At 54.9% G+C, this 12,459-nt stretch overlaps 1 protein-coding gene across 2 annotated transcripts in view; it reads right to left on the bottom strand.

Annotated features, from left to right (window-relative positions):
- SNX29 (sorting nexin 29) overlaps positions 1-12,459 on the bottom strand; it is a 493,130-nt gene that overhangs the window by 414,097 nt on the left and 66,574 nt on the right. For both annotated transcript variants that reach the window (XM_049638266.1, XM_049638267.1), the window contains exons 8-9: positions 12,025-12,400; positions 4,735-4,853 (exon numbers count right to left, since the gene is read on the bottom strand). In XM_049638266.1, coding sequence (XP_049494223.1) covers positions 4,735-4,853; positions 12,025-12,400 — 495 coding nt within the window. The remainder of the gene's footprint in view (positions 1-4,734; positions 4,854-12,024; positions 12,401-12,459) is intronic.

The raw sequence follows: 12,459 nt of genomic DNA, 5'->3' as shown, positions 1-12,459 counted from the left end.
ACTCCAACATACACAGCGGAAACCCACGGCTGGAGTAAAGGCCCACATCGTCCGCCAGCATCCCAGACACCCTCCATCTGACTCAGCCCAGCGATGTCCCACGGGAGCACAGGCCGCCCAGGCTGCCTCACGCGCCCTCAAGGCGCCCTCGGAGGTGCCCGCTACCATTATCTTAATTTTTCAGATGTGGAGACGGCCCTGGAGTTCAGTGACCTGTCCAAGATCACAAGCTAATGTGTGAGAGTCTGAACCTCACTCTGCCCAGAGCCAGAGCTAAGCCCTTTCCCCCTCCGTGATCTCTCACACAGCTGATCTGGGCCACGTGCCTCTCTCTCTAGGCGTCCTTGAACTCCCCGCCCCATTCCTCTGTCTATACCATGTCCCCACCTGGATATCAGTTTTCCAACCACCAGGTGTCCACTCCCGTCGGCAAGCCCCACCCCCAGGTACTCGGTCCGCCCACTGCGCCCCCAACTCAGCACAGGCTTCCCGAGCCCACACTGTGGGCCCGGCTCTGACCAGGGTCAGGGTCACACCGGAACCAGGGCAGACACAGCCCCGCCCTCGAAGACCTCAAAGACTAGCAGGGGGATGGGCATCACCAAGTAATTACACAAATACACGGTTCCAAGCTGAGGTGAGGGCATGGGGACACACGAGGTTTATGGCAGTGTGAACAGGACGCCCGGCTTGCCTGGGGAGGGGGCGGAGGAGCCCTCTGCACGCGACACTTGGGCTGCCACCCGAAGGACGCGCACAGGCTGCAGGAGGCGGGAGGAGAGAGACGGCAGTGGGCTCGGCTCGAGGGAGCAGAAGCGGGCTGGTGTGGCTGGGGCATCGCGAGGTCATCAAGCTGTGGGCCAAGCCGGGGCCTCGGGGGCCACAGTGAGGGTTCCTGATCTTATCCTCAGGGCACTAGAAGAGCTTGAAGCAGGGGAGTGAGGCGATCTGATTCAAGTTCTAAGACATCACTCCAGTTGCTGTGCGAAGAGTGGCCAGGGTGGGGGCAGGGGTGGGAGCAGGGGGAGCTGTTGATGTCCCTTGTCCCCTCCTTGCATGCAAAACTCCAGGGGCTGGGAGGGCTCATCTCCAGATCCCCCCAAAGCCCAGCACAGGGCCGGTACAGAGCAGGACACCCACTGGTTGCGTAAAGAAAACCATGAGCCCTGAGTGGCACACGACCTTCATGAGCGGTGTGGGGACCACACATCATGCAGGTCCAGGGGCACCACAAGATCCTGACATCCCCAACAGTAACACTACCCACTGGGAGCCAAGCCCCGGATCAACCGTCTCAGGTCAGTGCGGTGCTACAACAGAGCCTCCTCGACCCCAACAAGCAACCCCAAAGACCCAAAGTGAGACAAGAAGTTGAAGAACCGGGGAAATGAAGGTTTGAGGACCCAAGGTCTCAAATGAACGAACAAGGCCTCAAACGGACCCTGGGGGGCACCTGGGGGGCTCAGTCGGTTAAGTGTCTTACTCTTGATTTCGGCTCAGGTCCTGATCTCACAGTTGGTGAGTTCGAGCCCCGCGTCGGGTTCTGCACTGACAGTAGGGAACCTGCTTGGGATTCTCGCTCTCTGCCCCTCCCCCACCTGTGCGCATGCTCTCTGTCTCTCTAACATAAATAAACCGAAAGAAAAGAAAAGAAAAGAAAAGAAAAGAAAAGAAAAGAAAAGAAAAGAAAAGAAAAGAAGCTAACTAACTCTGAAGTTGCTAAGACCCACCACCAACCCCAGGACCCTCGATGAGGACAGGAGCAATAACAATTTCATGTGTGCAATGCGTAGAAATGGGTGTTCACCTCCGTTGAGTATTCTTGGTTGAAAGGGACTTTGGGGCTTCTTCTCCCATGCAGCTTCAAAGAAATGGTAAATGTGCTTTGCTATGTTGCAGGTGACAGACACGCCCAGAGGAATGACTGTATCTGATCCCACAACCCGGTCCCATGTGACCTGAATGGTGTCTTCCTTCTCTGAGCCTCCAACCCCAGCTCCAAAGCACAGCCCCCTAAGCCACAGAGCCTCCCCGTCCATGAATCAGGACAATACTTCTGTGTCCGGAGTCCCCTTCTCTGCCACCTTCTCTCTCTCCAGATTTGGCCACCAAAACACTCCTCCTCCACCACGTGCCTCCGTCTGTCTTCCTCTAAATGTCCCCACCGGCAGTGACGCTAGAGACACCAACACTTTCAAAGATGATGGGAAGGTCTCCTAAGGGTAGAGCCATCTGGGTCCAAAACTGTCATTAAAGACACAAAATGGCTCCCTGGCCAAAATGAGAGACTATGTTAACCCTGCTCAAGTAGAAGGGTGTCACTCAGAAAGGAGAGCGGTCAGAAGTGACCAGGAGCAAAGGAGTCTGGGACAGGAATGCCGAGAGCATGCACTCCGAGCCGCCCAGGGAAAGGCCACCCTGACAGGTGAGTCCTGACACCAGAGGTCCACCCGCCTCCCAGGGAAACGGGGGCCAGGCCGGGAGGGACTCGATGCCACCTGGCCTTCCAGTCGGGCAGCAGATCAACTCCGGTGCTGTCTCTCCTGTCTTCTGCAACCTGAGCATAATTTGTCTTCCTATCCAACTCCTACCCACGGCGAGTCTGCCCAAGGCTGTCACAGGCTCCCGGGACTCCTGGCGGCTTTGTTACCACAGTAAACTAACAAGCTGGCAGGCGGCTCACACACAGCATGTCTGATGAGGATAATGGAGATAAGCTGGAGCTCGGGGTCCCCCAACAGTGACAAGGTGAAGCCTCGGGTCTGGAAGGCTGACAAGCAGAGGCGGGACCGGTAGAAAGCTTCCCGAGAGGATGCTGGAGGCTGGCCAGAGGCCGCTTTCCCCGCAGACCCTGGAGGAAGCCCGCAGAGGGAGGAGGAGTGCTGGGTTCTGGAAGACTCCACCCCAGCACAGAGGGCAACAGGGCAGTGCCCCCGGGGCAGCCAGCCCCCAGCCCCCAGCCCCGAGAGGAAGGGGCCACCAGAAACGAGACAGCGTGCCTAGTGCGGGCACCTGCAGCCCGGCACAAAGGCCCCCTCGGTGGGGAGGGCGACAAGGTGAGTAGGGTGTTGGGTCACCAGCTGGAAGTCCCACACGGGTCCCACGTGGGCATCAGGACCACCTGCTTTCTGCGAGCCCCCACGTGCACCGTGCTCAGTGGACAATGGCGAGGCACCCAACCCCACCGCTGGCCGCTGGGACCACAGACGGCCACCTGAGGGAAAGGAGAAGCCGGGCCCACCAGCCGGCGCCTCTCAGCGGTTTCAGCGGAGACCCCAGGAGAAGCGCTGGCTGGTAAGAAGGCCGCGCGGCTGAGGCCGAAAGGGGAGAGGGCAAGAGAGAGCAAGATTGTCAAAGGGCAGCAGAGACAGGACAGACCACATGAGGAAGTGCGGGGCGCGGGACGGGGGACACACACGAACGCCCTTCTTCGTTCCAACGCCCCGGCACGAGATGCCCACGTGGACGGCAGGCTCTCTCGGGGCCGCGGCAGGTGCCTGGCGCCTCTCCCCACATTCACCTGGGAGTCCCTGCCACAAATCTAGAGGAAAGTGAGAGAACACGCCCGGCCCTCCCTCACGGGCCGTGGGCGAGAGGGGACGTGTTCATCCACACCGGCTGCCCTGCAGTCCCGGACTCGCTCCAAGGGCTTGGTACGCGTCAGCTGTCAGGATCACCACCGGCTGCACCTTCCGAAGAGGAGCCCAGCCCGGCGGACGGAGTCACTCAGCCACCACGCTCTGGAGCCTCAGTTTCCGCCAAGAGCACTGCCACCCGGAGAGGTGACCGGCTCACGCGGCTCCTGGAGCCAGGTTCCCTGACCCCCACTCTAGACTGCCACCAGTGAGGGTCCTGCCCGCCCGCCCCTGCGCTCCAGCTACTTGGAGGGGGTTTCTGTCCCCCGCTGGTGACGAGAACAGTCCACCATCCGGTTCACAATGTCAACAGCCTCCTGAACAGTCGGTGGGCCCTGCTACGTCCTCTCAGACCCGGCCCTGGGAGGGTGAGAAGGGGCCTATATGGGGGGTTGTGGGCAGGGGAGGGGAAGAGGCTGGGGCCTCACTAACCGGGTAGTGCCGCGGGGCCGTGACAGCCGCCGGGCACCGTACCGGCTGCACCGCACGCCCACCCCTGGACCAACCAGGCTCATCTGCGTCCCATTCGCCCCTCTCCCGCTGCTCCCTCCCATTCGCCCCTCTCCCGCTGCTCCCTGTGACCTGCTCTAGCCAAAGATAAGAGTAACAAACCACACAAGAGCACACTCAACCAAATGGAAGGGGTCCGAAACGCTCATCCGCTCTAAAGGCAGGTTTCAAGCAAGCTACTCTCTGACCCCAAGCACTTGGTTGCAAAGGGTGCTGGGGCCTTTAGAGCTACAGTCCTGTAACTTTTTCCCTAAGAGGCAGCAATAACATCACCATTTGTGGTCTGCTTGTATATGCCCAAGTTCCAAAACAAAATCACTGGGGAGGAAAAAACACAGGCTTGGGGGCTCCTTCATGACGTGTCAGCTGGTTTGGCCCAGCACTCGCTCAGGTGGGAGCAAGTCAAGCCCTCGGGTTCAGCAAGAAGAGAAGCCAAAGCCTCAGGCAGTCCCAACCTCAACAAGCCTCTGCAGCCCTGGGTCCCACACCCCTTCGTGCAGTCCTACTGCAGAAGGGACCCGGACCCTGCTGCTGGCTCCCGGGGCCCAAGCTCATGAATGGACGGAACACGTCATCGGGGAACACCCACCTGCAGGGCCATACGAGCCCGCTCCGCTGACCGGAAAGAGGACATCAGCGTCACCTTGGAGCACCTGCAGCGGGGCCCAGCTGTGCATCTGGGCGAGGCGGGCGTTTGCATCCAGCGGCCTGAAGTGAGAGAGTACAGCTGCGTGACAGACCGAAGAGCCTCTGAGGGCCACGAGCATCCGCCGGCCTCCCTCAAGTTCCCTCTGGGGAACCAACCAGACCATGACTGAGCTGAAGACAGGAGGCCCAGGCTGGGAGCAGGAGCGTGTGGTCCAGACCCAGACCTCGTACATTCGTGCCTTCAACCAGTGTTTCTTGAGCCCTTACCATATGCCAGGCTCTGTGCTCACGTATATTTTGTGCTGGCCAAAGAGCCAGCAAATAGTGTTTATCCCGCCCTCCGGGAGCTTACAGTCATAGGGGGACCAGGACATGAACCACACAATCCCACAAGTAGACATAAGACAGCAGATCAGATCCATGGAGCTGGTCAGGAAGGCCACGGAAAGCTTCCTTGAAGAAAACAGGTGACAGAGGAGAGCTGAAAGTGAGACTGCAAGGTCAGCCAAGTGAAGAGGAGGACGAGAGGAACGCAGGCAAGGGAAAAGCAGGTGCAAAGTCCTGAAGCAGGAGGAAGGATAGAGTGTCCCAGGCTCTGGAGTGACGGCAGCCACGAGACCCGGGGCGAGTGTCCCTTTGCCTGGCTGGTTCTCGAGCCCTCATTAGTAAAATGGCAGAATCAGACCAGATCGTGTCTGGGTCCCTTCCAAGAAAGGGGGTCAGCTTAAACATAAAGCAGGCTCATAAGAGCTGTCATGCCATCCCCTTATCCACAAAGTACAAGAGCAACCTGGACCATTTTTGTCACACCAGCTGGTTCAGTTCAGTGTGTCTGAGAAAGGATTTCCCCACTGCAGCAGTTGTCTCTGGGCAAGTAGGAGACATGAATAAATACCAGAATATGTTTGCACAGGCTTTAAAGTTCATAGAATCCTCCTTCCATCCTTCCTTCCTTTCCTCCCTCCCTCCTTCCCTCCCTCCCTTCCTTCCTTTCCTTCCTCCCTCCTTCCCTTCCTTCCTTCCTTCCTTCCTTTCCTTCTTCCCTTTCCTTCCTTCCTTCCTTCCTTCCTTTCTTTCTGTAACTCAGTTTCTTTTCTGGGACACAGTTATAAAGAAATCCAAAGCAAACCATGGTCATGCCTACTTAACAGAGGAAGGGAGGAAGGAAGGGAGGGAGGGGGAGGAGGAGGAGGAGGAAGAGGAAGGGAATGGGAGAGGAAGAGGGGGAAGTGAGGGGCGGGAGAGAGGAAACCAGTTCCAGGAGGTTATGTCACTGGTGCAAGTTCAGCATCCTGGACAGAACCAAGGCTTCAGGGATCTGAGGCCACATCTTCCAAATCCAATTACATTGGGCCCCATGGCTGCCGCCCACCATGTGGCATGATGTATGTAGTTTTTCTTTTGGTTCAGGGCAGGGATCAACAATAATTTTTTGTAAAGGACCAAACAGGATATATTTTAGGCTTTGTGGCATAAGTATTCTTCTTTGCTGTTGTTGTTGTCCTTAGCAATCCTTTAAAAAGTAACAACCAGGGAGGTGGGAGGGGTGGGTGGGGGCTGGGCTAGATGGGTGATGGGTACTAAGGAGGGCGTGTGATGAGCACCGGGTGTTGTATGGAAGTGAGGAATCCCTGAGTTCTACTCCTGAAACCGATAGTTAACTAACTAGAATTTAAATTTTAAAAAGGGGTGAGGGGAGAGGGCCCGCCTCTGGGGGCAAGCCTGTGCTGCTTCCAGAGTCGGTTAGAGCTTTTCCTTTCAGTCCTGTCTACCTCTTGGTCAAACATTTGGCTCAGAGCAACAAACGGGAAATAATCCTACCAGAATTTTGCAAACTCCGTCATTTAACCGTGCAGGTCACACCCACAATGAGACGCTCGGCAGACTGGGTGGGGTGCACCAGCAGAACCAAACTTGGGCCGGGCTCTGGGGTGAACTTGGCTGTGCCTCTAGAATCTGTACAGAGCCGCCCTCCTGGGGCTCCAATCTAGCAACTGGCGACCCAGGGGACTCCCAGACACCCAGAGGCGCTCAGGGGGGCCCTTCAGGAGAAGGCAGCAGAATCATTTGCTCCAGGCAGATGGGATTTTCTGCTCTTTCTAAGGGAAAATTTTGCCACTTCTCAGCAACACGGGCAGAGCACAGGTGAAGCCAGGTCCCCTTAGTCGAGATTCAGAACCCAAGCAAAAGAGCCCAAGGGTCACCACCCCCAAAATGACTTAATACTGAAGTGATTCCTAAGGCACAGACCCACTCAGAACGTGGTGCCACATCTGGCTTAAAAACAGTAATGGGTGTTGCTTTTCATCAAAAAAGTCAGACATTTCTTTTAAAAGCTAGAAAATGCCAAAAAGCGGGGGGTGGCGGGGGGGGGGGGGGGGGGGGGGAGGGGATACACCAAAAGCCACACCACCAAAAGCAAAACCGCATTAGACACCATTTCCGTAGTGGCTCCGTTCTACACGTATTTTCCTTTAAGAGGTCATAACGAAACTCAATGTAGGATTAATATTTTGCTCTTTCCCACTCCATATTAATTCATAAGTTTGTGTTCACACTACTAAGACACTCTTAAATGTCATTTAAGATGTTCCAGATCCCACTGGGTCCTGTATGGAACTGCTGACTCCCTGTATTGTACACCTGAAACTAATGAAACACTACGTTAACTACTGGATTTAACGTTAAAAACTTAAAAAAAAAAAAAAAAAGATGTCCAAGATCTGCATCGTTAAGACGTTCGAGTTTAAACTACACGAGAGCTGAGGTCAGCTCCAGTGTTCTACTTCTGTGAGCAAGGACTTTGGAGTCAAGAGGCAGCAACAGGTTTTCCTTTCCGGAGGCTCGTTCCTCAGGGTAGATTCCCAGCAACAAAACTGCTGAATCAGGTGGGACAAACATTTCGGAGGCTCCTGAGGTCGCGTCAAACCGTCTTTCCACAAGGCGGTCAACACGAGGGACGTGATCTGTGAGGATCTGGCGGCCCTGTGCGCCAGACTCGCCCCATCATCCACTCCACATTTAAGGCCTACTGTGTGCCTAGAAGGTACCAAGCAGCTGAGGACACGCAGAGAGCAAGCCCTCCCCCCAGGGCACTAACCTAGGGCTCTCCTTTTCTCCGGTTTTCAGTTTAAATCCCGGGGAAAATTCCAGCTGTCTGCTGCACTCTGCACTTGCTTAATTGCTAGCAAGATGTTAACAGTTTCCCCTATGTTTGTAATTCTTTTTGAATTATGTGTTCACCCCACTTCCCTACTGGTGTCCAAGGACACAGTCAAGTCACTGTCAAGTGACAGAAAAACCCCTTTCTATGATAAAGATATTATCCTCTTGTAAGGAAAAAAAAAAAAAGGCAAACCAAACACTTGTAAATATTGAGGCGGGAGGGACAAGATTTTTTCCCTCGGTCATCAAAGAAGCGTTTTAACTGCCAGCAAACAGAAACATAAACCCAGCTTTTGGCCAACAGAGCATTTTAAAGACAATCAGGGCACTGACTGGCCAGAGGCTGTCACATCCACAGAGAGCTTCTCCAGGAAGGGCCACTTTTCCCTCACAAACCTGGCTGTGCTGCTCAACTGCTAAGACGCCGGCCCCTCCAGCTCCCAGACCTCTCCTGTGAACGTGAGCTTAGAATCAAAACGAAAGTATTACTCAGTGGGCCATCTCATCATTCTCCGCTCTTCGCCAAGGGGCTCTGCAGAATGCTCAATCAAGATCCCCCGCCTTACGCCAGGGAGAGTCCGTCCAGAATGTGCGGGAGGCCCAATGGCCTGGAAGGGCCCGGGCCCCTGTAAAGGTCACCCTGCACTGTTTTGTGTCTTACACATCACAATGCCGGCGGTGGCTACCTTGGCTCGCAGGCTGCCCTCCCGCTCAGGCTTCCCTCAATGGCCCCAGTCTAATAGGAAGAGAAATGACTGTGTCTGGGGACAAAAAACACACAGGGTGAATCAACTCAGAGATGCACTCACCCACAGAGACACTGAATGCAAGTGGCACGTCCCAAAAGGCCCTGCTTAAGAACAAAGGGCTTATGTGGATGTTATGTGGCAACGTGGCTAGGCCACGGCACCAAGATATCTGATCAAACGTTGTTCCAGTTGCTTGAGGAGATATGTTCAGATGAGATTAACACCTAAGAGGGTGGACTCAGAGTAAAGCAGATCACCCTCCATGTTTGGCTGGGTCTCATCCAATCAGCTGATGGTCTTAACAGGAAAAACCGAGGTCCCCCAAAGAAGAAGGAATTCTGGGGGCGCCTGGGTGGCTCAGTCGGTTGAGGGTCCGACTTCGGCTCAGGTCATGATCTTGCAGTGTGTGAGTTCGAGCCCCGCGTCGGGCTCTTTGCTAACAGCTCAGAGCCTGGAGCCTGCTTCAGATTCTGTGTCTCCCTCTCTCTCTGCCCCTTCTCTGCTCATGCTCTGTCTCTCTCTGTCTCAAAAATAAATAAAAACATTAAAAAAAAATTTTTTTTTTTAAAAGAAGAAGGAATTCTGCCAGCAGCCTGCCTCTGGACTGGAAATGTAGCTCCTCCCTGGGTCTCCAGCCCGCTGGCCTACGTCCTACAGATCCTGGACCTGTCAGGTGTCCACAATCACGTGAGCCCATTCCTTAAAATCTATCTAGACAGACAGATACAGACAGACGGTAGCGTCTCCCTCTCCTTATCCGCAGGGGATACATCCCAAGACCCCCCAAGGAATTCCTAAGAGTACACACATTACTGAGCCCTCTATAGATATACTGTGTTTTCCTATCCATACACACCTATAGTAAAGTTTAATTTATAAATGAGGCACATTAGGAGATTAACAACAGTAACTTACAATGCAATATGACAACTGTAACCGTGATCTGCCACAAAAGTTTCGTGAATGTGGTCTCTCTCTCTCTCTCTCTCAAGATATCATACTGCACTGTAGTCACCCTTCTCGTGATGACGTGAGAAGACGCACCGCCCACGTGATGAGGAGGCAGGGAAGCTGAAGGACTCCACAGAAATCGGCTTTTTGCTCCCCTTCCTGCTCCTTTTCCTGCTAGGACCCGCAACCCCATGTTACATGTGCCTCAAAATGCAAATAGCAGACATCCTCCTTGTAAGGGACAAGGAGCGAATGATTTCTTTAGGCCAGATCACATCCAAGGAAGGACCAGGCCAGAACGGAGAGAGAGTATTCCAGACCACCGGTGCTGGACCCCTCGACACCAAGACCCCCCCTAGCTCCAAGGCGTAACACCTGGATCCTGGTCTTTGTTCTAAGTGGTTCCCGGACGCCCGAGAGGTGACATACCCCAGAGCACAATCCTCAGTAAAAAATCCCGGGCTCCAAGCAAGGACATGACGCCGTCCTTCCCTTGCTGAGTCTCCCAAACACACCGTCCCTGTACTCCATGCCTTCAGCAAGTTCTGTCTTCACCTTCTGCTGGCTCGAGTTTGATTTCTAGCCTGTGTGCAGCCAGGGCTGCTCGTGGCTGGTCCTGTGGGAGCCCTTCTGGGTCCTCGGACCCAGCCTGCCGACATCAGTGAGATGAAGCAGAGTGAATGCGGGCGCTGTGACGCAGCACAAGGCCACCGCGGACCTCGTGATGAGCCGGGAGAAGGAGCGCCACTGCTCCAGGACCACGGTTGGCTCCGGGGGAACAGAAACCGTGGAAAGGAAACCGTGGCAAATGGAACCGCGGACAAGCGGGCAGGACTCCTGCCCACACGCAGACACACGCCGCCCCCATCGGTTCTGCTTCTCTGGAGACCCGGACTCACACAGCGGGTCACAGTACGTGGGTCCCAGGTGGCCAACGCTCATCCCTCTGGACAAGAGCAACACTCCGGGGGACCTACCCCAACACACCCTCCAGGAGTAGAAGAAATGCTCGTGCGTGAACACGTCCAGTTCAGAATGGCTGATCACAAAAAGGCAAAAACAGCAGCAACAACATCAAAGGCCAACAACCTAAATACTGAACGCGGGGGAAAGAGACGTTAGCAAATCATGACAAGTTGATCCAATGGACTGTCAACCAAGCGATATCCCTACGTCATGTAGAAACATGGAAAACAGCTGACAGTAAAAGCGTGGGAGCACAGCGTAACTGAACCTTAGGGCCCGCCCTGCCGCTGCTCTGACACATCTCTGCTGTCTGCCTTCATCCACCAAGTGAGCGTGGCACCCACCAACCTCCCAGGGCGGGTACGCGAGGAGCCCGCCGTGCCCGGCCTATCACAGGTGATCGATACAGTAACGCTGCTCAGACAGGCACCCGTGTGAATGAGGGCAAAGAGCAGAAATCAGAAACAGGCACCGTGTCATGAGACAGAACGAGGCGGGACATGAGAAGCTCACAGCCAGAGACGCTGCGCCCCTAATCCCGCCGCGGGGTGTCGGCATCTCCAGGTGATGCTGTCACGGGCTGGGTGTGAAGCCAGCGTGACGATGGCCCCGTGCACCGCAAGGCCCAAGTGAAGGGGCAGCTCGTTCATCCAGTGCTCAGAGTAAGACCAAGCACAGGAATGAGTACAGAGCAGCGAGAGCAGAAGCAGCTGACCTGTGTGCCTTCTTGCTGCCAAAGGCCCCACGCACGTCTGCCGCTAACCCAACGACTCCGAGAAGCAGGTGCTGTTTTGCTCCCAGGTCTCAGATGAGGCCTGAGGCTCTGGGAGGTAAATGTGTCCAAGCAAATCCACGCAGCTAGGAAATGAGAAGCCAGGCTGTGTTGATTCCAGGATCCACGCTCTGAACTGTGCTGTTGTGCTTTCTGCCCCCGTGTGCATCAGGGCCCTTCCAAACATCCACCTACCGCCAAGTCCACTGTTCAAGCGGCAAGTGCAGGCAAATTCCTGCTGTTCACGCGCCGGTACATAAACAGAGAAACTGGCAGCCTGCGACTGTGCTCGAGAAAAACCCTGCCTCTTTCCCGAGCTTCCTGTGCGAGGAGCAAGTTAGAGACACAAGCAACATCCAAGCAACAGGAATGAAGGACACGTACCTAAGGCGAGAATGTCAAGGCATGCGTCTGGACACCAACTTTAGAAGGACCTTCAAATGCACTCCCTTCCCTCGAGTTCGTTCTCAGGAGGACAGTAAGCTAACGCTCCTTCCTCCTAACTCAAGATCAGAAAAGCGAATGATGCCTCCTATAAACCGTGTGTGCGTTCACTTCACCCGATGCTGCAGAAAGAGACAGCCGTTAACACGCCAACCCTATGCTAAAAGCTCCAAGTGGAACTTACTTCTCAGGCGACCCCGAGTGGCCCAGGCACTTCCTTCCGGACATGCTCCCTCCGTACACATCATCCTCGTTGTTATCCACATCCTCGTCATCGATGCTTTTCACGTCGAGCTTCTGGTACCCAAACTCCCCGTTCAAAGACAGAGAATCAATTTTCCATGAGTTGCTGCTCTGACTTCCGTTGGAATTTGGCCCGAAGGGGCTTTCAAAGGCCGACAAGATGTTGACCGAGGAGCGGTCAGAGTTGTCCTCTGAACTCTCCCCGGCCCCGGGTATCTTCTTAAAAACATCGCCAGAGTTCTCCTCTTCGTCATCATCAAACGAGATGATGTTGGTCACCTTTTTCTTCTTCTTCCGCTCCTTTTTACATTTGGCATCTGGTAAAAGAACATATGGTGTCACAAGAAGTAGGCAAGATAAAGCCACAATTGAGCCA

This window comes from Panthera uncia, chromosome E3, assembly GCF_023721935.1.
Source record: "Panthera uncia isolate 11264 chromosome E3, Puncia_PCG_1.0, whole genome shotgun sequence".
Classification (NCBI taxonomy): Eukaryota; Metazoa; Chordata; class Mammalia; order Carnivora; family Felidae; genus Panthera; species Panthera uncia.
The sequence above is the reverse complement of the archived record's forward strand: the minus strand, read 5'-3'. Positions and strand labels throughout refer to the sequence as shown.